This window comes from Gopherus flavomarginatus, chromosome 22 (assembly GCF_025201925.1).
Source record: "Gopherus flavomarginatus isolate rGopFla2 chromosome 22, rGopFla2.mat.asm, whole genome shotgun sequence".
Taxonomy (NCBI): domain Eukaryota; kingdom Metazoa; phylum Chordata; order Testudines; family Testudinidae; genus Gopherus; species Gopherus flavomarginatus.
In genome coordinates this window covers 18,845,804-18,871,938 of record NC_066638.1, presented here as the reverse complement: position 1 = coordinate 18,871,938, position 26,135 = coordinate 18,845,804, and the positions used below count along the sequence as shown (strand labels likewise).

General features: G+C 46.6%; 2 protein-coding genes across 2 annotated transcripts in view; both read left to right on the top strand.

The window, feature by feature from the left end:
* Window positions 1–26,135, top strand: part of PTAFR (platelet activating factor receptor) — a 566,600-nt gene that overhangs the window by 477,411 nt on the left and 63,054 nt on the right. The gene's annotated exons all lie outside the window — the stretch shown is intronic.
* Window positions 9,586–25,769, top strand: DNAJC8 (DnaJ heat shock protein family (Hsp40) member C8). Its single transcript, XM_050932374.1, has 9 exons — window positions 9,586–9,674; window positions 11,725–11,826; window positions 13,604–13,660; window positions 14,755–14,821; window positions 18,658–18,752; window positions 19,856–19,927; window positions 21,878–21,969; window positions 22,589–22,664; window positions 24,989–25,769. Exons 1-9 carry the CDS (start codon window positions 9,606–9,608, stop codon window positions 25,109–25,111), a joined length of 753 nt encoding a protein of 250 aa, XP_050788331.1. The 5' UTR covers window positions 9,586–9,605; the 3' UTR covers window positions 25,112–25,769.

Below are 26,135 nucleotides of genomic sequence, written 5' to 3'. Positions count from 1 at the left end.
TTTGAAATATTCCGGCATTTCGTCTTTTGGAACGGAGTTCGGATAGCACGGATTCGTCTCCTCATACAGCAATCAGATGCCGTACCGCCGTTCGGTCCATGATGGAGCTCTTTTGCGATTCTGGGACTCCATGGTCACCTGTGCTGATGAGCTCACTACGCTGGCCAAACAGGAAATGAAATTCAAAAGTTTGCGGGGCTTTTCCTGTCTACCTGGCCAGTGCATCTGAGTTGAGAGTGCTGTCCAGGACAGTCACAATGGAGCACTCTGGGATAGCTCCCGGAGGCCAATACCATCAAATTGCATCCACACTACTCCAAATTCGACCCAGCAGCGTTGATTTCAGCACTAATCCCCTCATCGGGGAGGAGTACAGAAATCGATTTTAAAATGGCTTTGTCATGTGGATGGGTGCAAGGTTAAATCGATCTAACACTGCTAAATTCAATCTAAACTTGTAGTCTAGACCAAGGCTGAGGAAAGAGGTCAGATGGAGAGACAGAGCTTGCACCAAGGGGTTCACTACAGCTTGGCTGGGCTCTGGGCTAACCAGAATGGACTATGATTTAACCTTTATTTCTTTAGACTATTCTAGGACTTCCTATGCTGTGTGAAGTTAATGAATAAACCCAACTGTTTTACAATGCTGTGTGTGTGTCCTCGCAAATGCGCGGTGAGTTGCATTAATCCCTGAAGGCTGTACAGGTCTCCACTGGGGTCTTTCTCAGTTGGACTAGCTGAACAGAGCTCTCAGTGTGAAGCAGGAGGGCTGCAGGCCAAGAGGCCAGTCTTAGGAGGTGGTGAAAGCTGCATAGCTTACTAGATGAAGAGTGAGACCCCTAGGGGGTCTGGCACACTGAAGGTTTTCCTCCTAGAGACCATTCCAAAGCTCAGGCCATACCACCAATCCTGTAGATCCATGACACTCACTCCTGAGCGTAATTGCTGGCATCCCAAAGCCACCTGGGTCCTTACGCTGCTTGTCTGTATATTGCAATGGTGCCTGCCAAAGTCGTCATGCGCTGGAGTGGGAAAGTGTCCTACCATGGAGGAAAAAATAAGCCAGCAATCACTAGAAACCTTTGGGAAATAATTCATGGAAGTACGCTGCAAAGTTTCATTAAGATCTCTCAGGAGGCATCAAAGGACAGCCCTCTGTACATAAATTGCTATGCATGCCTTGAGTGAAGGGGACTGGACCAAATGACCTATGGATGTCCCTTTCAGTCCTACACTTCTATGATTCTTTGCGCCCCCCCCCCAAACCTACAGGGGAATTGAAATGCAGATAACAACTCTACCGATGTTTGCTGAACCACTACCTATACTAGTATGAGCAAATTTAATGAAAATTTGATACCTGTGTCCTGCTGTGTTGCAGTGTGACACCCTCTGTACGTTTAAACATTGTAATGGAAAATGAATTCACACACTTAACCTGAGGTTCCTTGACCTGCATCGGGCTTACCTATGCTAGGCTTCTGGGACTGAATAGACTATGGTAAAGTTTTGAACAGTCTTGGCTCATGGCATAGCTGGACCCCTCAGTCACAAGACCCCCCATCCTCCTCCCCCTCACTGTTCATGGTCTGTGTCTCAGGTTTCTCAGAAGTATCCATGGTGTTCTGTGGGGTGCTGGTGGGGTCTCCACCAAGTATGGCATGCAACTCCTTGTAAAAGTGGCAGGTGGGTGGCTCATTACAGAATCAACTGATAGCACCTCTGGCCTTCTGCTATGCCTGCCATGGTTCCTTCACTTTCACAGGTCACTGCTCTTGCCCCCTATTGTAGCCCTTCTCCTTAATCCCCTGTGTAATCTGCATGTAGATGTTGATATTTCTACATCTGCTCATTAGCTGTGCCTCTTCTCCACATAGGCCAGGAAATCCAATACTTCCTGTCTACTCCAGGCAGGAGCACACCTAGAGTGTGCAGATAGCACAGTAGGTTGGACAGTTGAACACGACAGTGGGGAGCTGCCAGGTGTGCTCCCAGGCTGGGCAATTAGGAAAAAGCATTTCAAAACTATGCAGGGTTTCTAAAGAGGTGGTGGTGGTTGAGGGTTCTAGTCTCTGTAACCCCTGGGCAGTGGCATTTACAATTGTAACCAGAGTGGCCACTGTCAGGCATTGTGGGAAAGCTGCTGGAGGACTATTAGGTTCAACATAGGTCACACAGTGTCCTCACTTAGAATCAAATATCAAGGTTGGAAGGGACCTCAGGAGGTCATCTAGTCCAACCCCCTGCTCAAAGCAGGACCAATTCCCAACTAAATCATCCCAACCAGGGCTTTGTCAAGCATGACCTTAAAAACCTCTAAGGAAGGAGATTCCAACCGCCTCCCTAGGTAACCCATTCCAGTGCTTCACCAACCTTCTAGTGAAAACGTTTTTCCCAATATCCAACCTAAACCTCCCTCACTGTAACTTGAGACCATTACTCCTTGTTCTGTCATCTGCTACCACTGAGAACACTCTAGATCCAACCTCTTTGGAACTCCTTTCAGGTAGTTGAAAGCAGCTATCAAATCCCCCCTCATTCTTCTCTTCTGCACACTAAACAATCACAGTTCCCTCAGCCTCTTCTCATAAATCATGTGCTCCAGCTCCCTAATCATTTTTGTTGCCCTCCGATGGACTCTTTCCAATTTTTCCACATCCTTCTTGTAGTGTGGGGCCCAAAACTGGACACAGTACTCCAGATGAGGCCTCACCAATGTTGAATAGAGGGGAATGATCACGTCCCTCAATTTGCTGGCAATGCTCCTACTTATACAGTCCAAAATGCCATTAGTTTTCTTGGCAACAAGGGCACACTGTTGACCCATGTCCAGCTTCTCGTCCACTGTAACCCCAAGTCCTTTTCTGCAGCACTGCTGCCTAGCTATTTGGTCCCTAGTCTGTAGCAGTGCATGGGATTCTTCCGTCCTAAGTGGAGGACTCTGCACTTGTTGAATCTCATCAGGTTTCTTTTGGCCCAATCCTCTCATTTGTCTAGGTCCCTCTGTATCCTATACCTACCCTCCAGCGTATCTACCACTCCTTCCAGTTTAGTGTCATCTGCAAACTTGCGGAGAGTGCAGTCCACGCCATCCTCCAGATCATTAATGAAGATATTGAACAAAACCGTCCCCAGGACCGACCCTTGGGGCACTTCACATGATACCGGCTGCCAACTAGACATGGAGCCATTGATCCCGACGATCTAGCCAGCTTTCTATTCACCTCATAGTCCATTCATCCAGCCCATACTTCTTTAACTTCCTGGCAAGAATACTGTGGGAGACTGTATCAAAAGTCAAGGAATAACACATCCACTGCTTTCCCCTCATCCACAGACCCAGTTGTCTCCTCATAGAAGGCAATTAGGTTAGTCAGGCATGACTTGCCCTTGGTAAATCCATGCTAACTGTTCCTGATCACTTTCCTCTCCTCTAAGTGCTTCAGAATTGATTCCTTGAGGACCTGCTCCATGATTTTTCCAGGCACTGAGGTGAGGCTGACTGGCCTGTAGTTGCCCAGATCCTCCTCCTTCCCTTTTTTAAAGATGGGCACTACAGTAGCCTTTTCCCAGTCATCCGGGACCTCCCTCAATCACCATAAGTTTTCAAAGATAATGGCCAATGGCTCTGCAATCACATTCGCCAACTCCTTTAGCACCCTCGGATGCAGGGCATCCGGCCCCATGGACTTGTGCTCGTCCAGCTTTTCTAAATAGCCCTGAACCACTTCTTTCTCCACAGAGGGCTGGTCACCTCCTCCCCATGCTGTGCTGCCCAGTGCAGCAGTCTGGGAGCTGACCTTGTTCGTGAAGACAGAGGCAAAAAAATCATTGAGTACATTAGCTTTTTCCACATCCTCTGTCACTAGGTTGCCTCTCTCATTCAGTAAGGGGCCCACACTTTCCTTGACTTTCTTCTTGTTGCTAACATACCTGAAGAAAACCTTCTTGTTACTCTTAACATCTCTTGCTAGCTGCAACTCCTAGTGTGATTTGGCCTTCCTGATTTCACTCCTGCATGCCTGAGCAATATTTTTATACTCCTCCCTGGTCATTTGTCCAATCTTCCACTTCTTGTAAGCTTCTTTTTTGTGTTTAAGATCAGCAAGGATTTCACTGTTAAGCCAAGCTGGTCGCCTGCCATATTTACTATTCTTTCTACACATTGGGATGGTTTGTTCCTGCAAGCTCAATAAAAATTCTTTAAAATACAGCCAGCTCTCCTGGACTCCTTTGCCCCTCATATTATTCTCCCAGGGATCCTGCCCATCAGTTCCCTGAGGGAGTCAAAGTCTGCTTTTCTGAAGTCCAGGGTCCATATTCTGCTGCTCTCCTTTCTTCCTTGCCTCAGGATCTTGAACTCGACCATCTCATGGTCACTGCTTCCCAGGTTCTCATACACTTTTGTTTCCCCTGCTAATTCTTCCTGGTTTGTGAGCAGCAGGTCAAGAAGAGCTCTGCTCCTAGTTGGTTCCTCTAGCACTTGCACCAGGAAATTGTCCCCTACACTTTCCAAAAACTTCCTGGATTGTCTGCACTGCTGTATTGTTCTCCCAGCAGATATCAGGGTGATTAAAGTCTCCCATGAGAACCAGGACCTGCAATCTAGTAACTTCTGCTAGTTGCCAGAAGAAAGCCTGGTCCACCTCCTGGTCTATAGCAGACTCTCACCACGATATCACCCTTGTTGCTCACACTTCTAAACTTAATCCGGATAATTCTCAGGTTTTTCTGCAGTTTCATACCGGAACTCTGAGCAGTCATACTCCTCTCTTACATGAAGTGCAGCTCCCACAACTTTCCTGCCCTGCCTGTCCTTCCTTAACAGTTTATATCCATCCATGACAGTACTCCAGTCATGTGAGTTATCCCACCAAGTCTCTGTTATTCCAATCACATCATAGTTCCTTGACTATGCCAGGACTTCCAGTTCTCCCTGCTTGTTTCCCATGCTTCTTGCATTTGTGCATAGGCACTTAAGGTAACTGGCTGATTGTCCCGCTTTCTCAGTCTGAGACAGGAGTCCTCCCCTCTTGCACTCTCCTGCTCATGCTTTCTCCCAGTATCCCATTTCCCCACTTACCTCAGGGCTTTGGTCTCCTTCCCCTGGTGAACCTAGTTTAAAGCTCTCCTCAGTAGGTTAGCTAGCCTGCTTGCGAAAATGCTCTTCCCTCTCTTCGTTAGGCGGAGCTCGGCTCCAGGGCTGGTTTTAGGCCTTTTCCACCAATTCCCCTGAATCCAGCCCTGTGCCTAAGAGGGCCCCAGGCCCAGTGAAAATCCCTTCCCTGGCTAGAGGAGCCTTTTTAATTTTTACTCACCTGGTGGCACTCCAGGTCTTCGGCGGCACTTCGGCGGTGGGTCCTTCAGTGCCATCAAAGACCTGTTTTTTTACATGTGTTGGGTTTTTTTAGTCATCCCTGCCGGGGCCCCATCAAAACTGTTCGAATTGGGCCCTGCACTTTCTAAAGCCGGCCCTGCCCATATCTACCTAGCATTCCTCCTTGGAACACCATCCCATGGTCGAAAAATCCAAAGCCTTCTCTCTGACACCACCTGCATAGCCATTCGTTGACTTCCACAATTCGACGGTCTCTACCCATGCCTTCTCCTTGCACAGGGAGGATGGACAAGAACACCATTTGCACCTCAAACTCCTTTATACTTCTTCCCAGAGCCACGTAGTCTGCAGTGATACACTCAAGGTCATTCTTGGCAGTATCACTGGTGCCCATGTGGAGAAGCATGAAGGGTAGCGATCCGAGGGCTTGATGAGTTTCAGCAGTCTCTCTGTCACATTGTGAATACTAGCTCCTGGCAAGCAGCAGATCTCTCAGTTTTCTTGGCTGGGGCTGCAGATAGATGACTCAGTCCTCCTGAGGAGGGAGTCCCGACCACCACCACCCTCCTCCTTCTCTTGGGAGTAGTGATCGTGGAACAATCAAACACGCGGTCAAACTAACAAACTGTCCCCCAACAGACACTCAGATACTCATCAACACAGGCCTCTGAAAACATCCACTCAATGTGCAGCAGCAGTCAAAAAAGCAAACAGAATGTTGGAAATCATAAAGAAAGGGATAGATAATAAGACAGAAAATATCATATTGTCTCTGTATAAATAGAATTGAATACTGTGTGCAGATCTGGTCACCCCATCCGCAAAAAAGATATATTGGAATTGGAAAAGGTACAGAGATGGGCAACTAAAATGATTAGGGGTATGTGTAACCCTTCTGCCCCTCTGAATTGCCAGCAACAAGGGCCGCGTTCAGTATCCAGGGGTTCCGTTTCAATAACACCATGCATAACTGGCTCGAACCCCCACCCAGTGACCTGGGACACTTACATACCACCCCCCCTTGGTGCCTCTAGGAGGCAATACTTCCCCTTTCACAAGCACGGAGTCTGAGTAGCAGAATCTTTTTAATAAAGGAAGGAAACAATGTGGCATCCCACTGGAGAAACACCACAAACAGGATTATAACACAAACCATAAACAAACAAAAAAAAACCCCCACCCCCAGGTACGTTTGGCAATGTCCTTTTCTCCTTAGGGTCTTAAGTCCAATCACCCCAAAGTCCAACAACCCAAAAGTCTCTGGTCAATGCCACCCCAGAATTCGAGAGTTTATCTGCAGAGTTTTACCCCCCCCCCCCGCCTGGGTGGAAAGGGGGGGGAAGTCCACATAGGGTGTTAAGGGGCACCTTACGTGGACCAGGGCCAACTGCTCCGCCTCTCCGTCGAGTTCTGCTGCAGCCTTCACCACAACCAGCTCCACCACACCAGCTGTGCCGCTCCTCCAGCCGTCCCTGCAAACCGCTTCACTCCGCTCACTGTTCTGTGGGCTGCTCCAACACGCTGCAAACTGCTCTGCTCTGCCAGCCGCTTAGCAATAGGTCTGCAGGCTCCCCCGCTAGTTAGCACAGCACTCCGTGATCTCAATTCAGCTCTTTCAGTGATTTCAGCTCTTAGTAGGGGAGCCCTGGTGCTGATGCACCATTGGCCCAACATGAATTCAGCTCAGCAGTCTCTAGATAGACTCCTAGTAGAATTAAAAACTAGCTCTACTCTTTAACATTGGAGAGAGGAGGATGTGCAATTGGTGTTCCAGGCCCTCAAAAGGGGCCCATACCATCAGGTACACACACCAGTCCCCAACCTCTCTCCATTCATGGGGTTTTGGAACCCATGTCCCATGTTTAGCAATACCACCCAACTGAGGCTGAGGGCTTGTCTACATCACAAAGTTGCAGCGCTGGTGAGGGGGTTACAGCGCTGCAACTTAGGAGGTGTACACATCTGCAGGGCACCACCAGCGCTGCAACTCCCTGTTTGCAGCGCTGGCCGTACTCCCGTTTTGTCTCGGGTGTAGAGGATCCAGCGCTGGTAATCAAGTATAGACACTTACCAGCGCTTTTCTTGACCTCCGTGGAATAAGCAGGTATCGCAGCATACCTGAGGAAGCCTCTGGTAATCAAGCTGGTCTCCTTCCCCGGTTTGCTCTCGCGTTCCCCGAACCCGAGCAAGCAGGTCTCCTTCCCTGCGGTTTGCAGGGTGGTTCGGGGAACGCGAGAGCAAACCGCGGCGAAGCTGGTCTCCTTCCCCGGTTTGCTCTCGCGTTCCCCGAACAAGCAGGTCTCCTTCCCTGCGGTTTGCAGGGTGGTTCGGGGAACGCGAGAGCAAACCGCGGCGAAGCTGGTCTCCTTCCCCGGTTTGCTCTCGCGTTCCCCGAACAAGCAGGTCTCCTTCCCTACGGTTTGCAGGGGGGGTTGGGGAACGTGAGAGCAAACCACGGCGAAGCTGGTCTCCTTTCCCGGTTTGCTCTCTCGTTCCCCAAACCCCCAAGCAAGTAGGTCTCCTTCCCTGCGGTTTGCAGGGTGGTTCGGGGAACGCGAGAGCAAACCACGGCGAAGCTGGTCTCCTTTCCCGGTTTGCTCTCGCATTCCCCGAACCCCCCTTGAAGCCGCCCAACAGCGCTACAGTGTGGCCACATCTAACACCACTTGCAGCGCTGGTTGCTGTAAGTGTGGCCACTCTGCAGCGCTGGCCCTATACAGCTGTACTAATACAGCTGTAACAACCAGCGCTGCAAAATTGTAGATGTAGACATACCCTGAGTCATTTCTGTCACAAAGCAGTCCCATCCCAAGCTGCTGTGGGGTTATGCTAAGTGTGTGTGGGGGGGTGCATGCCAATGCAAATTCTTAAAATTCTTTGCACACTCTCTACCCTTCACCGCCAGATGTCAGGGTGGCGCTCATCCTGACTCTGCTTACACATGAAACAGGAGGAGAGATTAAAATGAGGGGGAATGTTCAGCTCAGAAGAGATGACTAAGGGGGGCTATGACAGAGGGCTATAAAGCTTGACTGGTGTGAAAAAGGAAATGTTATCGACCCCTTCACACAACACAGGCACTAGGGTCACCCCCACATTAAGAGGCAGCAGGTTTGAGAGAACAGAAGCGGGCTGCTCTTCACACAACACAGGCACTAGCGTCACCCCCAGATTAGCAGGCAGCAGGTTTGAACGAACAGAAGCGGGCTGCTCTTCACACAACACAGGCACTAGCGTCACCCCCAGATTAGCAGGAAGCAGGTTGAAGAGAACAGAAGCGGGCTGCTCTTCACACAACACAGGCACTAGCGTCACCCCCAGATTAGCAGGAAGCAGGTTTGAGAGAACAGAAGCGGGCTGCTCTTCACACAACACAGGCACTAGCGTCACCCCCACATTAACAGGCAGCAGGTTTGAGAGAACAGAAGCGGGCTGCTCTTCACACAACACAGGCACTAGCGTCACCCCCACATTAACAGGCAGCAGGTTTGAGAGAACAGAAGCGGGCTGCTCTTCACACAACACAGGCACTAGCGTCACCCCCACATTAACAGGCAGCAGGTTTGAGAGAACAGAAGCGGGCTGCTCTTCACACAACACAGGCACTAGCGTCACCCCCAGATTAGCAGGAAGCAGGTTGAAGAGAACAGAAGCGGGCTGCTCTTCACACAACACAGGCACTAGCGTCACCCCCAGATTAGCAGGAAGCAGGTTTGAGAGAACAGAAGCGGGCTGCTCTTCACACAACACAGGCACTAGCGTCACCCCCACATTAACAGGCAGCAGGTTTGAGAGAACAGAAGCGGGCTGCTCTTCACACAACACAGGCACTAGCGTCACCCCCAGATTAGCAGGAAGCAGGTTGAAGAGAACAGAAGCGGGCTGCTCTTCACACAACACAGGCACTAGCGTCACCCCCACATTAACAGGCAGCAGGTTTGAGAGAACAGAAGCGGGCTGCTCTTCACACAAGACGAGCCCGCGGGCGCCCTGCTCCCAGCGGGTACCAGTGTTCCAATCACACGACCAAGCAGTCACCAAACCGGCACGTGACTAGCCACAGAACGGGGGGGAGGGGGAATCACTGGTCCCGCCCAGAACAAGCGGGGCCGCCCCTCGGGCTGGGCGGGGCCTTTCGCCCTCCCCCAGCAGCGAGCAGGAGGCGGGGCCCGGCTAGGGCGGGGCGTGTTTGCGTGATCCGAGCTCCTATCACGTGACGGGTGACGGCCCCTGTTGGGCACGGTGTCGGCGTCACGTGGCGCGGGCGATGGCGGCTCCGGGGGAGCGCGGGGCGGGGGCCACCGCCGAGGAGGCGTTTCTCACCTTCTACAGCGAGGTACCTGCGCGGGCCGTGGGGCTCCCCGGGCGGGGCGGGGCGGCCCCCCCGTAGCTCTGGGCTGCCGAGGCTCTGCCCGGCCCGGGCCTCTCCCGGACAAGCCGCCGCGGGGGCAGTTGGGCAGCTGCCCGAGCCCTGCAGAGCCGCTGCGAGCCGGGCCCGGCCGGTGTTATCCCCGCGGGCTCGTGGGTCTGGCAGCCCCGCCCCCACTGCCGGCCGAGGAGCGCTGCTGGCCATCAGCCCCGATTTTCGGGTCCCTGGCCGCAGGCCTGGGCCTCCGGCTTCAATCGCCTGCGCCCTAAAAAGCTTCATTTTTCCTTTCAATGCAAAGCTGGATTCTGCAGAGGATGGGGCTGGAATCACTGTGGGAGGCTTCGCTTTGCCTTCCCCCGCTGACTTTTTCTAGACTTTGTTCATAAAGACAGACCCCTAGAAGAGAAACAACGTGGAGAGAGGCAACATTAGTGTCAATGGCAGCAACTAGCCGACTGTACATTATCTACAGTGTTTCAGCCAGTGAGACCGACCAGCTTCCCAAATGCACCGCTTGCTTTTTTCTGACATAAGAATGGTTTTGCCTTTTTTTTTTTTTTTTTAAAGTGGACTACATCCTTATGCTACCTCCCCCCACCCCAAAAAAAAAAAAAAAAACAAGCAAACAAACAAAAACCCAACAAAACCCCAAAGGAAGGTAACTAACAAGTTACCTATGTCAGAGTAACATGGTACTGGATAAGGCATTTATTACATTCCAGTGTATGCTGGCCACTGTAACAAAGTAGGAGATAAACCAGCAGAATGCATGTTATAGGGTAGCAGAGTGAAGAGTGTAAATGATGAGGACAGATGAAGGGTGCTGAATCTCTGTTCCAAGCTCTCAAGGTGACCTAAAAGCTGCGGGTCAGAGGGGTCTTTCCCTTCCTTGTCAAGAGGGGGCTCATCTCACCTCCCTTGTTGCAAATGAAGGGGTCCTGATGTGTGATATTTTAGTTGTACATACAGTACACTGTATTTTGAGGATCACACTCAGTGGGAAATGTACACTTCAGACAGCTCCCCTTTTTCATTATACTTGTGCTGAAAGCGGCTTTGTGTGTGCACGCTGAGCACTGCACCATTGCTGAATCTGTTCCGCCTCATCACTTGGCCTCTTAGACAATCTGCCATCCCACTCAAGTGCAGAGGATTTTCTTTTCTTTTTCCTAATTGTTAAGCTTTATCTTCACATAAACTTGCATCAGTTTAACATGAGCACTGTCTGCATATGAGTGGTGTTCTTAGCCACTGTTTGTCAGAATGGGTGATGGGATGGATCACTTGATTACCTGTTCTGTTCATTCCCTCTGAAGCACCTGGCATTGGCCACGGTGAGAAAACAAGATAGTGGGCTAGGTGGACCTTTGGTCTGAACCAGTATGGCTGTTCTTATATTGTGTTGGTTTAACTTAAATTGACTTTTAAACTGGTTCATTTGAACCAATGTATGTATGTGGACACTCTTATTTCAGTTTAGCTTAATCCTGTGGAGAAGAAAAAAATAGTAAGATGAACCAAAATTAGCCCACTCTTAAATAAATAAATCTGCACACACATATGTGCCAGCTTAATTAAATCAGTTTAAAACCACACCTCTAGTTAAACCCATGAAGGTTTGTGTGTAGAAAGACCTTAAGGGGCGGTTTATATAGCTTAGAGAATGATAAAGGCTGAAGGTGAGCAACATTGTTAGGATGTCAGGAATCAGGTGGTATGGGCACAGCTGCTGAACAGGTTAGTTCAGGAAGAAGCAAAAGCAGTATCTGGACTGTTGTGGCTGAGGAGATAGAGAAGGTGAAGAGAGAGCATTGTTCTATAGCATGCAGCAGAAGAATAAAGTGAGCTTAGCAAATACCTGAGCAAGGAAAGTCCCCACTGCGCTAGTGGCTGCAAACCTGAGTCTGGGTGGGATGTTGTGTAGGTTGCCTTTGAATGAAACCCTCTGTCATGGTGGTCATATCAGAATGCAACTAATTATGTGGTGATCACTCGGTTAATGAAGTGTCCTCTCCAGGTGAAGCAGATCGAAAAGCGTGACTCTGTTTTAACGCCAAAAAACCAGATTGAGAGACTGACCCGACCTGGATCCTCCTATTTCAACCTGAATCCATTTGAAGTAAGTTTGAGCCCTCTCTGTATTACTGACTCCTACTTAGAGATCCTTGTGTACCTACTGGATATTTAATAACGGTTGAAAAATACATCCAGGCATAGTTCCGGATAGCAAGGGTTCACCAGACAGACTGTGTCCTCACGTTCCCTGCTCAGCCAATAAGAGGCACAAGCTGTATATGCACCTCCTTTTGGCAGGTTTCACTGGTATGCTGTATCACTGGGAGACTTGGCAGGTTTATGGCTGGCATCTTTTGGGTGAGGGTATAACACGACTGTCTCACCAGCTTTTGGTCTTGTCAGACTCGACTCCATTGGTATTTACTGCTTGTGCATTTTATTTTGGAGTCTGAAGCAAAGCTTTAGAACAGATTGCTTCTTGGAATAAAGTTTTAGGTAATTTTCAGGGCAGTAAGCAAATTCAGGTCAGTTACCTCTGGCACTTTAGAGGATCAACAAGATATGTGAAATGAGAGTGTGCCCCCTTTGGCACTGCATCATGCATTCATGATGTAGCAAAGCATTGAAGCTGTACTGTACATATAACAAACATTAGCCTGAATTGACTCTTCTGAGGGTGCCTGTGTGCAGGATCTCCTGTTCCTGTCTCTAGCCTGAGAAACTCTCAGCCTTCCCCGTTCCTGAGTTTGAGCTGAAGAGGAGCCCAATTGCTCTGTCTGCCAGTGTGAGTCTGCAGAATAGTTCTGCACAGAATCCTGACACTTGGTTAGAAAGTGGACACATGTTTTCAGAAAACCCTGTGAAATCCAACAGCTACACAGAGGCTTTTTTCCTGGAATTAAAGTTAATTTCCAATTTCATTATTTAACATCATCCACGGCGGTGCCTATAGACTCAAGAGTTGAGCTAGCACAGATGTTCCACAGATCTTTCATTCAGCAGACCAGTTCATAAGAGAGATTTCCTAAATTCAAATACACCCTAATGGGCACTTCCTTGGACAAACTTCCAAACTCTGGACTGCAAGGCTGTCACACTAGAACAGGGGCAGGCAACCTATGGCATGAGTGCCGAAGGTGGCACACAAGCTGATTTTCAGCGGCACTCACACTGCCCGGGTCCTGGCCACCAGTCCGGGGGGCACTGCATTTGAATTTAATTTTAAATGAAGCTTCTTAAACGTTTTAAAAACCTTATTTACTTTACATGCAACAATAGTTTAGTTATATATTATAGACTTATAAAAAGAGACCTTCTACAAACCATAAATGTATTCCTTGCATGCGAAACCTTAAGTTAGAGTGAATAAATGAAGACTCGGCACGCCACTTCTGAAAGGTTGCCAACCACTGCTCTAGAACCAGGCAGTGAAACTCACTAGTCTGTTTTCATTTCAAGATGAGAAAAATGCGTAAATTAAACAAACACTATTAATGGTAGAGACTGTCATAGCTATTCCATCAGATCAATAATCAAAAGTGATATTAGTAATTTTGGTCAGGAAACAGGTTGTTAAAAATGACTTAACCTGCCAGTATTTCACTAAATACCACCAACTCCAGTTTTCTATTCTAAACAAGTTGAGCTGTACTGCAAGGCTGAAATTGCAGTTAGCAGCTAAAGGTGGCTTCCTGGCACCTTTGCATCATTGAGATACTGAGGCCAGCTGGAGACTGGAACAGCAACATGCTTCAGCCATGCCCCCGCTGACTGACTTTTTGTCCCTGTATGCCAGTGAAACAGGTGTTACAGGGCTGGGCCGCAGGGAACCTGACAATTGGTGCCTGTCATGAAACTCTCTCTGCTGTGGGTACTTCTAGGTACTACAGATGGATCCTGATGTCACAGATGAAGAAATAAAGAAGAGATTCCGGCAGGTATGTGGCCATTGTGTTGGTCTAGCGTAGTGCCGAATGTCTCTGGAGGGACCTTGAGAACTTGAACAAAGCTGGGTCAGCTGTGTATAGCATAAGGAGAATGCCCAGTAGGGAGTAGCCCTTGCACTTTTTTGGAGCAGCTCTTGCTATCTGTAATGGCTGAGGTATGAAGGCTGCATGTTGGCGGGGAAATAGCCTTTGCTGCAGAGCAGTGCATGGCCTGGTCTGAGAAGAAACTGGTCTTGGTTTGACCAAGAGAGTGTTGAAGTGCTCAGTGCATATTTATGTTAGCAAAGTCCATGACCCTGCCCTAATGATGGATTGTATGTGTAGCTAAGGAGTCCAGTGAGCACCTGACTTTTGCAGAACAACTTTCTTACCCTGCCAGGGAACTTCCCGGTATTGTGGGAGAACAGGATGTGGTGAAGGGGATTCTACTCCCAACGGTTGCATTGCATCTCCCCCAGATACTCCTATGGCCTGAGGAAATGAGCATGGGGCTGGGAGTCAGGATGCCTGGAGTTATTTCTCAATGTCTATGACTTGCTGATCTTAATTCTCTGCACTTTGCATCCCTTGCAGAGAGAGGGTGTTCAGGCCTTTCATCTGAAATATCCTGTGCCCTAGAAATAACCTCACTGAGGAGTAGGCCATATCTGTGTGCAGCAGAGTTTTGAGCTAGGCAGTGGACAGGAGCTTCTGGAGCAGTGGGACTTAAGGAAGGGTGTTTGTTCTACATTGTAATCAGCACAAGCTAAGGAGTGAGCCTTCTGTCAGAAGCGCTTTTATTGAGCCCATGTGGATCTGTGGAATCATGATGCCCACCTAAATTTAGCCGTAAAGCTGCCACTGGTTAGAGTGTCCTCTTCATACCTTTACTGATACTACACTAAGTGGGGAAGCTCAAGTGAGTCAATTTTCTCTTCACTAGGAGAGAATCCTGTGCTATATAAGCAGTGTGATACCTTTTTAGCTGATGCTTTTCTCCTGTCGCTTACCTCAGAAAGAGTGCTTTTTTCCATGGAGGCATCTATGAAATATCCATTATCTGTAAAAACTATTCTAATCTTCCATTACTTTCTCGTTTTTTGTAGTTATCCATATTGGTACATCCTGACAAAAATCAAGATGATGCTGAAAGAGCCCAGAAGGCATTTGAAGGTAATGTCCCTGACAGTGTCACATCTGGTGCTATTGTACTGATGTTTCTCCTTAGCTGGTTTTAATGTTTTAATTTATTAGATCAGGAGAGAACTTGTTCTCTTCCCTGGATGGTGAGGAACTGCAAACTGGGCCTTGAGTGTAGATGCGTTTGGAGAGAGAGAGAGAAATACAGATATTCAGTATGATTACTTTCTCTTATAGCTGCAGAATTCCTCTAGGTGGCAGCAGTTGCTTTGTTACAGTCTGATAATAGACAAATTGAAACTCAAGTGGCTGTATAGATCTAGTGGGACTTCTCTAACTGGAGTAGAAAAACATGTGCACAGTGTGAGGGCAGTGTTTTGTGGGTTTTAGCCACACACTTTGCGCTAAAGCCAGTAGGAGTCATGCAGCATAAAACTAACTACCTGGTGCTCTAAAACCCTACCACCTACTGGGACTGACAATTTCAAGCCTAATGAATCCTAAATGTGGCCCAAGGAAGGTCTTTGCCATTGGAGTCTGTATTGATGATAAGTTCTTCTAGCTAGTCAAGTTGTGACTGACCTAGGAGATCCCTGGAAAAAGTATACAAAAATCACATAGTAACTAAAACTCGTAGTGTTTTGTGAATGTGTTTTTTGTCAAATTAAAGTCCCATTCCATTACATCACGTAATGGCAGACAGCTAAAAAGTGACATATTTTTAAAGTGCTTATATACAAATGATAGAAGTCTAAATAATAAGATGGGTGAACTAGTGTGCCTCGTATTTAATGAGGGTATTGATATAATAGACATCACAGAAACTTGGTGGAATGAGGGTAATCAATGGGACACAGTAATAACAGGGTACAAAATATATTGGAAGGACAGAACAGGTCATGCTGGTGGGGGAGTGGCACTATATGTGAAAGAAAGCATAGAATCAAATGAAGTAAAAATCTTAAATGAACCAAACTGTACCATAGAATCTCTATGGATGGCAATTCCATGCTCTAATAATAAGAATATAGAAGTAGGTATATACTACCGAGCACTTGACTAGGATGGTGATAGTGACTTTGAAATGCTCAGGGACATTAGAGAAGCTATTAAAAAAAAAACTCAATGGGGATTTCAACTATCCCCATCTTGACTGGGTACTTGTCACTTCAGGACAGCATGCAGAGAGAGTTTTTTGACACCTTAAATGACTGCCTCTTGGAGCAGCTAGTCCTGGAATCCACAGGAGGAGAGGCAATTCTTGATTTAGTCCTAAGTGGAGCACAGGATCTGGTCCAAGAGGTGAATATAGCTGGATCGCTTGGTAATAGTGAAAAAATATAATTCAATTTAACATCTCTGTGGCAGGGAAAACACCTCAGCAGCCCAGCACTATAGCATTTAATTTAAAAAAGGGAGACTGCACAAAAATGAGGAAGTTAGTGAAAGAGAAATTAAAAGGTACAGTGCAAAAAGTCAAATCCCTGCAAGCTGCATGGAAACTTTTTAAAGACACCATAGAGGCCCAACTTAAATATGTACCACAAATTAAAAAAATATATTAAGAGAATCAAAAAAGTGCCACTGTGGCTAACAACGAAGTAAAAGAAGCAGTGAGAGGCAAAAAGGCATCCTTTAAAAAGTGGAAGTTAACTCCTAGTGAGGAAGATAGAAAGGAGCACAAACTCTTGCAAATGAAGTGTAAAAATATAATTGGGAAGGCCAAAAAATAATTTGAAGAACGGCTAGCCGAAGAGTCAGAGTCATAGCAAAATTTTTTTTTAAGTACATCAGAAGCAGGAAGCCTGCTAAACAACCAGTGGGGCCACTGGACGATCTTGAAGCTAAAGGAGCATTCAAGGACAAGAAGGCCATTGCGGAGAAACTAAATTAATTCTTTGCCTCGGTCTTCACGGCTGAGGATATGAGGGAGTTCCCAAATCTGAGCTGTTCTTTTTAGGTGACAAATCTGAAAAACTGTCTCAGATTGAGGTGTCATTAGAGGAGGTTTTGGAACAAATTGATAAATTAACAGTAATAAGTCACTAGGGCCAGATGGTATTCAGCCAAGAGTTGTGAAGTAACTCAAATGTGAAGTTGCAGAATTACTAACTGTAGTCTGTCACCTATCATTTAAATCAGTACCAAATGACTGGAGGATAGCTAATGTGATGCCAGTTTTTAAAAAGGGCTCCAGAGGTGACCCTGGCGATTACATGCCAGTAAGCCTGACTTCACTACCAGGAAACTGGTTGAAACTAGCTCAGTGGTTTGAGCATTGGCCTGCTAAACCCAGGGTTGTGAGTTCAATCCTTGAGGGGGCTACTTAGGGATCTGAGGCAAAAATCAGTACTTGGTCCTGCTAGTGAAGGCAAGGGGCTGGACTCGATGACCTTTCAAGGTCCCTTCCAGTTCTTGGAGATAGGTATATCTCCCAATTATTATTATTATTATTATTATTATTATATTAGTAAAGAACAAAATTGTCAGACACATAGATAAACATAATTTGTTGTGGAAGAGTCAACATGGTTTTTGTAAAGAGAAATCATGCCTCACCAATCTGCTGGAATTCTCTGAGGGGCTCACTGGGTATGTAGACAAGGGGGATCCAGTGGATATAGTGTACTTAGATTTTCAGAAAACTTTTGACGTGGTCCCTCACCAAAGGCTCTTAAGCAAAGTAAGCTGTCATGGGATAAGAGGGAAGGTCCTCTCATGGTTTGGTACCTGGTTAAAAGATAGGAAGCAAAGGGTTGGAATAAATGGTCAGTTTTCAGAACGGAGAGAGGTAAATAGTAGTGTCCCCGGGGGTCTGTACTGGGCCCAGTTCTATTCAACATACTCATAAATGATCTGGAAAAAGGGGTAAACAGTGAGGTCGCAAAATTTTCAGATGATACAAAACTACTCAAGATAGTTAAGTCCCAGGCAGGCTGCGAAGCACTACAAAGGATCTCTCAAAACTGGGTGACTGGGCAACAAAATGGCAGGTGACATTCAATGTTGATAAATGCAAAGTAATGTACATTGGAAAACATAATCTCAACTATAGATATAAAATAATGTTGCCATTCGAGAGAGATCTTGGAGCTCTGAAAATATCCACTCAGTGTGCTGCGGCAGTCAGAAAGGCAAACAGAATGTTGGGAATCATTAAGAAAGGGATAGATAATAATACAGAAAATATCATGTTGCCTCTATATAAATCCATGGTACGCCCACACCTTGAGTACTGCATGCAGATTTGGTCGCCCCATCTCAAAAAAGATATATTAGAATTGGAAAAGATTCAGAGAAGGGCAGCCAAAATGATTAGGGATATGGAAGGGCTGCCATATGAGGAGAGATTAATGAGACTGGGACTTTTCAGCTTGTAAAAGAGACAACTCAGGGGGAATATGATTGAGGTCTATAAAATCATGACTGGTGTGGAGAAAGTAAATAAGAAAGTGTTATTTACTCCTCATAGCACAAGAACTAGGGGTCACCCAATGAAATTAATAGGCAGCAGGTTTAAAACAAACACAAGGAATTATTTTTTTCACACAATGCACAGTCAACCTGTGAAACTCTGCCAGAGACATTATGAACCCCAAGACTATAACAGAGTTAAAAAAAGAACTAGATAAATTCATGGAGGATAGGTCCATCAGTGGCTATTAGCCAGGATGGGCAGGGATGGTGTCCCTAGCCTCTGCCAGAAGATGGGAATGGGCGACGGGGATGGATCACTTCATGATTACCTGTTCTGGTCATTCCCTCTGGGGCACCTGGCATTGGCCACTGTTGGAAGACAGGATACTGGGCTAGATGGACCTTTGTTCTGACCCAGTATGGCCACTCTTATGTTCTTATGTTCTTGTCAGCTGTGGACAAAGCATACAAGTTGCTACTGGACCAGGAGCAAAAGAAGAGGGCCTTGGATGTGATACAGGCAGGGAAAGAATATGTGGAACATACTGTAAGTACTTCATGTGTGACAGCCCTTGGTGCTTAGAGAATTGTTGTCATTTAGTTGTACAGCACAGTGTATGCTAAAGGCAGAATAGGTGAGCTGTCCAAAACCCAGAACAGATCTGTGCCCCAAGGAGCTCTACAGTCCAGTTGCATGAGCGAGAATGAACTTAAACACAAGTAATTCAGCAGGGGTAACTGGGTGAAATGTAATGGCCTGCAATATACTCAAGGTCAGACTAGATGGTGTAATGTTCCCATTTGGCCTTAAACTCTAAGAATGAATGATACAGAACAAACACAGGGAGGCAGAGGGTGGTTAGAACTGGATGTGTAATGGGGCAGGTTTATTTTGGGAAGAAGCCCTGTAAAGTGATGGAGGAAGCTGAAAGGTAGGCTTAGTCATACACACACTAAACTGGAGAGAGTGGCTGATAAGGGGAACCTCAGTGACTCTCTAAACCAAGAAACTCATCTGTTCTGATAGCGATTGTGGGAAACTTCTCAGTAGACTGGTACAAAGTAAGCGTGTGTGTGTGTGTGTGTGTGTGTGTGTGTGTGTGTGTGTATATAGAGCCACAACGCTTGGATAGCAAGGAGTCCAGTGGCGCCTTAAAGACTAACAAATTTATTTGGGCATAAGCTTTCATGGGGAAAAAACTCCACCTCTTCAGATGCATGGAGTGAAAATTACAGATACAGGCATAAATATATATTGGCACATCAAGAGAAGGGAGTTACCTTATAAGTGGAGAACCAATGTTGAAGGCCAGTTCTTCACGTGCCAATATATATTTATGCCTGTATCTGTAATTTTCACTCCATGCATCTGAAGAAGTGGAGTTTTTTCCCCATGAAAGCTTATGCCCAAATAAATCTGTTAGTCTTTAAGATGCTACCAGACTCTTTGTTGTTTTTGTGGATACAAACTAACACGGCTACCCCTGTGATACTTAACACTTGGATGTAATGTAAAACACCAAATTCAGGTTAAGGTCTCTCTGCAAAACACTTAGTTACATGGTGTGTCGGGGTTGCAGAATTAGCTGGACACCCCTAACCTAACACCAATAAAATGCTCTTTTTGTTCTGATGTATGACGCTCTTTAGGTGAAAGAAAAAAAGAAGTCGTTAAAGAAGGAAGGAAAGCCAACCAACGTAGAGGAGGATGATCCGGAAGTAGTAAGTTGCATGAGAGCAGATATTTTTGGGACTGTTTAAAGCGGATGAAAGTCAAAGAGGAATCTGTTCTTGGCCCTCTGCAGTTTTGAGTGATCCCTTCCCAGTCATCCCATCCCAGTTTCTGGCACTTGGAGGTTTAGGGACACCTGGAACAGGGGTTGCATCTGTGACCATCTTGGCTAACAGCCATTGATGGACTTATCCTCCATGAACTTATCTAATTCTTTTTTTAATCCAGTTATATTTGGCTTTCACAACATCCCATGGCAACTGTGCGTTGTGTGAAGTAGTACTTCATTTTGTTAGTTTTAAACCTGTTGGCTGTTCATTTTATCAGGTGACCCTAGTTGTTGTTGTTATGTGAAGGGATAAATAACACATCCTCATTCACTTTCTCCTTACCATTCAGGATTTTGAAGACCTCTGTCATATCAGCCCTTAGTCATCTCTTCTAAGCTGAACAGTCCCAGGCTTTTTAATCTCTCCTTGTATGGAAGCTGTTCTTCTAATCATTTTTGTCTCTATACCTTTTCCAATTCTAATATCTGTTCTTTGAGATGGGGTGACAAGAACTCCTTTTAGTATTCAAGGTGTGGGCATACCATGGATTTATATAGTATGTGATGATGTTTTTTGTCTTATTATCTATCACTGTCCTAATGGTTCCTAACATTGTTAGCTTGTGTGACTGCTGCTGCACATTAAGTGGATGTTTTCAGAGAACTATCCACAATGACTCCAGACTAGAGGTCAACTACGTGAGCACAGTGGTTCCTTCTGACCTTGGAATCTGGGACTGCTAAGCAGTTTTTATTTCTACAATGATGCAGGAACACTTGTCTGTGACTTGGAAGAGCGTATGTTTCAATAGGTATTTAGAAACTAAAGGATGTTCTTCTAGTTTCAGTCTTTTGTTCTTACAAAGGGACTTTCTTTTGACAGCTAATAAAGAGCCCTTAGTGAAGTACCATTGTTTACTTTCTATTTGTTTCTAGAAGTTCCTTGTTATGTATGTTGGTTAGTAAAGGTTCTTTTATTTAAACCCAGGTTTCCCATTTTTCAGCATGTTTTTTAGTGTAGAATGATTTTGCAGTGAAGTCCATAATACCTGGGTAGTGACCTCTTGTCCTTTCTGTAGCAGCAGACAAGGCTACATTGCAGTACTCAACAGAAGGGTAGCAGGGCTTGTCAGTGAGAGCTTTGTCTCCGACTGTGCTTTAGTAATAAAGTGGAGGGAAAAAAGACTATGGCAGGCTAACAGAGCTCTTTTCTGAGGCAGGCCGTAATGTGAGATGGCTCCTCAATGCCTCCCATTAGGTTGGGTTGCTATTAAGGCTGGCTGCCTTGTAAATAAAAGAGCATTACAATTTTTTAAGCATTAAAATTCTGTCCTGTGGGCCTCCAAAAGGTACGTGATTCTGACCTTGGGTGATACTTGACTCTCTTGCTGTGGAAGGAGGTGCTGGGTAGGGATTTTGGGCAGAGTGGCGTTGTGCGGAAGTACCCTCCCCCCCCCTTGCATGCTTCCCCTTCCTTTCCCACCAATGGCAGAACTGAAGTGGGATGCACTTCTTCACTCCAGCCATCCATACCCAATAGGCTGTGTGACCAGAGTGTTTCTGTGCAGCATTATCCCGTTCCTCTGGCTCTGCAGTTGCTGGTAACAGGGATCCTGAGGTAGCAGGGGAAGGCTGGAGTGGCCTGCTGACCTGTCAGCTCCTGTGGAGGTCAATGGAAATGCATTAACTTGGATGCCAAGAGTTGAGCTTTTGTGTCACACCACATTATGATTAATGCCTTTTGACTATGGGTCTCATATGGAGCTTCTTACTTGTCCCTAATAACCCCTGGATGCTAGACTGTAGACCTGAAGGGCTAGTGTAAAACAGAGGCTTATGTAGCCACATTACGATACATTATGTTGTTGAAATAAAGTTCTGTTGCTTACAGTTCAAACAGGCTGTATACAAACAAACAATGAAGCTCTTTGCTGAACTGGAAATTAAAAGGAAAGAGAGAGAGGCTAAAGAGATGCATGAAAGGTATGAGCAACATCGGAGTTCTGTCTGTGTGAAAGATGATCTTTTTTCAAGTATACTGAGAAGAGAGACTGTGTCATGACTGCAGAATTCTGTGTGTGTAAATTTACGGTGTGGAGACTTGGTTTGTAAAGACAATGTTATTTTAAACTGAGGATACTGGCATTTCCCAGAGGAACAATTACATAAAATGGCATGTATGTTTGTGTGCAAAGGGCTAAATTCCTAGTGTTAATTATGTGCCTGAAATCTTTTGGGTATTGTGTGATGTCCTTTGGTGACATCCATGTCTTGGTGGCTCACCAGTCAGTTTTTTGTATGGTCTGGAGTGTGCGTGTGTGTATGTATATGTATATGTGTGTGTATGTATATGTGTATGTATATAATTTTTTCGTCATCTGTATGGTTTGCAAGTAGGATCTTGTATCAATAATGCTACCTTAGATTGCACTTTTCTCCTACTAGATGCTTAGAAGTGAGTATTTCATCCATCTGTTCTGATAAACAGTTAGTCTCCCCTTTACAATCAGAGCAGATGTCTCTGTGGTGAGGGATTTTGTGTGTCTTTTTTAATGTAGATGCTGGTGGGTCCATAACTATTGCTTTATGGCCTGTTGTACAGGAAGCGACAGAGAGAGGAGGAAATCGAGGCTCAAGAGAAAGCCAAGCGAGAGCGAGAATGGCAGAAGAACTTTGAGGTAATCTGCAAGCATAACCAGTTGCCACCTGCATTTAGAGAGTCATATCCGCTCTTGGGTAGGCTGCAGAGCATGTACACAAAGAACAAGGAAGATCACCCCATCCACTGAAGGCACGAGGCACTCCAAGTAGGCACATTTTAGTGAAGGATCCTACAGGAACCTGTTTTCTGCCTTCTTGATGGGCAGAAACCAGACCCATGCGTGTCTCATGAGTACTGAAGGGTGTCTCACTGCCCCTTCTGAGAGTAGGTGTCTGGTGAATTGCAGTCCAGTGTCTTTCACCTCCAGGTCACCGACTGATATCTACCCCAAGTCAGGAGATTGGGTTGCCTCTGAGCCCAGGTCATTGGTGACCAATAACAGTTAACCTCTGATGGCTGTTCAACAACCAGTGTGGAATTAGTTGGTGGGTCCCAGGCTAGTTTCAGGTGGTCAGGTGCTCGCGTCACAAAAATTGCCATCTCAATTTGCTGAGATTGCCAGAGGCACAGAGTATCAAAGACCAAATGGGGGCAGAGGTGGAGCTCCCCTCTAGGTGTGCTAATGTTGGGAACTGGAGTAATTGACACCCACCCCCCCACACACACACACCCTCCTCTCTAGCTGGGAGAGAAGTTTTTGAGACAGAAGAGCATGTGAATTCTTGGTCAGAGCCTGTGTGTGTTGTTGGAGAGGAAACCCTTGCTGAGGTTGTTTCAGGTTTCTTGTTTCTAGGAGAGGTTCTCCTCTGAGCTCTCAGTGCTGCAAGACAAATGTTTTTGCTTCAAATGAGGATTCGGACCTGGAAAGTGACCCTGAAAATGGCACCTTAAAGTTCCATGTTCCTCTGATTCCATTTCAAACCCGCCGAGTTCACAAATAAAAAGCTCTTTCTGGCAGCCAGTGGTATATGCTCCTGCTGGTCACTCAAGGCTCTTTCTGGCATGTGCATCAACACCAGCAGCAAAGGTTTGGCAATCAGAATGTGGTGAACCATTCTGGCCTGAGAGCCAAAGGGGAATCCAGCTTCCCTCCCAGAGCTGTGAGGCTCTGCGGGGTAATTTAACCTCATTTTGTGTTACTGAAGCCAGTAGCTCTGGCAGCTTCACATAGGGAGCAGGTCTCTGTAGTAGGAACCGCGTTTATTCAGTTGCGTTCCAGACAATAACTGCACTTTATATGTAAACTGGACCACGTTTGTATTTTAAGATGGATTAACTTTTCTAGTAATGCTCCTCCTGCGTCTCCATCTGACTTGCTAGTATTTGTTCATGTACGTCTTGCTTTCCTCTCTGCCGCATCATGCTCCGGTCTGAGTCTGCTTCCTAGAATTCTAGGAGTCAGGAAAGGAAAGGATCAGTTAGTGCCTTGTCTGTCCCTGGACAGTGAGAAATGGTTTCCTATGTCATCAGACGGCACTGGTGTGCTCTGCTCTGTTCAATGATGATAACAGTCGGCTGCGTGTGTGTGTTCCCTCTGTGTGCTGTCCCGGCTCTGCAGATCGCTGACACAGCAAACCCTGAGAGAACCCCCAATGACCCAGACATAAGGTACAAAGGCACATGGCCAGGTTTATTGTCAAACGAAGCACAGTAATAGTTTCCCACAGACTGTACAGGACATACTATGAATATGTGCCCCTGACAATGGACCGGCTCAGTCAGTGGTGGGACACTCCACTGCACCCTAGGCCAGACAAAGACATTGTTCCAGGCATGTATTCTTTTGTACACAGGTACAAACAAGTTACACAACCCTCCTGGTGCATCGAGGTACAACCCCTCTGCGTGCTGGGGTGCTGCCTCTCTCTTGGTACATGTTGGTTCGAACAAACAGGTCTATCCATCGTATTATCCTTTTGATCCTGTTGTTTAGGATGGGTCAGCCTGTACCTCCTTATCTCTGTGGAATGTGTTCATACTGGACTGTTCTGGTTCCATCCTGGCACCTGTTTATACTATTAATGCTTGATTCCTTTTAGGTAGGTGTATACGTCCAATTAGCAGCCTTCTTCTTGCCAGCTCAGAAGCTGTGGTCAGGAGCCGAGTCCGAGAGTGGGGCCAGAACCACAGTCAGGAGTCAGGGCCAAGAGCAGGGCCGAGTGGTACTCCCTCCCCGCTCCCTGTGGGGGCTGGCCAAGGATCCCCCCGGTGCCCCTTGAAAGTTCCTCCGTGCCCCCTTTGGGGGGTGTACCCCAGTTTGGGGACCACTGTGCTAGGGGATCTCTGTGGGGAGTTCCCTCTGCTAGGCAAAGAGGAAAATGCCTGCAATCTGCTGGAGTTGGTAGGAGGTGACCCATTCTTGGCTCTTGTTAACCCTTCCTCCTCCTTTGTCCTGTTCAGGAGAGTCGAGATGGCCGTGTAGACAGCTGGAGAAACTTCCAGGCAAATACAAAAGGGAAGAAAGAAAAAAAAAACAGGACCTTCCTGAGACCTCCCAAAGTAAAAATGGAGCAGCGCGAATGAGTCCAGCGGCAGCTATGCACGAGCAAGTCTTCTCAGCCCCATCCCTGCTTTTAAGGACTTATTGGCTTCTAGAGTAATACTTGCTTTTAGTAGATTGCTTGGTTCCGGTACGGCTGAATATTGGTCAAAGTATTTTTTGTACTCTGTACATTTGAATTAGGATCGTGGTATAAAATCAGTCATGAACCAGCTGCTCATAGAATAACCAGCTTAGGAAGGTCCTTCTGTTGTTGCTGTCCTGTTTGTTTGCAGCCCTGTAACTTAATGTTTTGTACTTCACAGAGATTGTGTTGTTCCACCACCTTCATGTATAGTTTTGTGAGAGTCGAATTAAACAAGAAGCTTGAAATGGTGCCTGGCACCTTCCCAGGCTTCGTCCTTCTCAGCGAGTCAAACTTTGGAAAGATCTCTACCAGCCGGGGGTCATTTGTCAGCCCGACACAGGTGGTGGGGGCTTGAGTCTGACTTGGAGTTGTGCAGTTAAACTTTCTGCAGTTCCCCATCAAAGTGTGTGGTGCTGAAAGCCACCTCCTGTGTCTGATTCCTAAACTGCAATCTCCTGGCTCTCCAGTTCAGAGCTCTGGGAATTTCAGACTTGCTAGTCACCTGTAAAGAAAATGATCTGTTCTGTATGTAAAATAAATTTTTACCCAAGTTATTTGATTCTTGTGCAGAATTATTCCGAAGATGCAAATTTGAGCTGTTGAGGGAGAACATCAGCCTCTGGTACTTGGCACTTCTTTGCTTGGTGTGAATGCTTCCTCAGGCCAGCTTCTGCTCCAGCACCTGCTTGCAAATTCATTAGATGGTCACTATAGAAATTGCTATGACTTGACTCTGGAGCAGAGGTCGGCAACCTATAGCATGCGTGCCAAAGACGGCATGTGAGCCGATTTTTAATGGCATGCTGCTGCCTGCCGAGACTCCAGCGTACCATTAAAAATCCTGCTCAGCCTGGCTTGCTCTCCTCTGCCCTCCACTCCCCCAGCTCAGTGCAGAGACAGGAAGAGAATGGGCCAGAACC

Coding starts and splice junctions, on each gene's coding strand:
- DNAJC8 (XM_050932374.1), top strand. CDS start 9,606: ATGGCGGCTCCGGGGGAGCGCGGGGCGGGGGCCACCGCCGAGGAGGCG. Junction 14,822..18,657: donor AGCCCAGAAGGCATTTGAAG/GTAATGTCCCTG, acceptor TGTTCTTGTCAG/CTGTGGACAAAGCATACAAG. Junction 19,928..21,877: donor AGGAGGATGATCCGGAAGTA/GTAAGTTGCATG, acceptor TGTTGCTTACAG/TTCAAACAGGCTGTATACAA.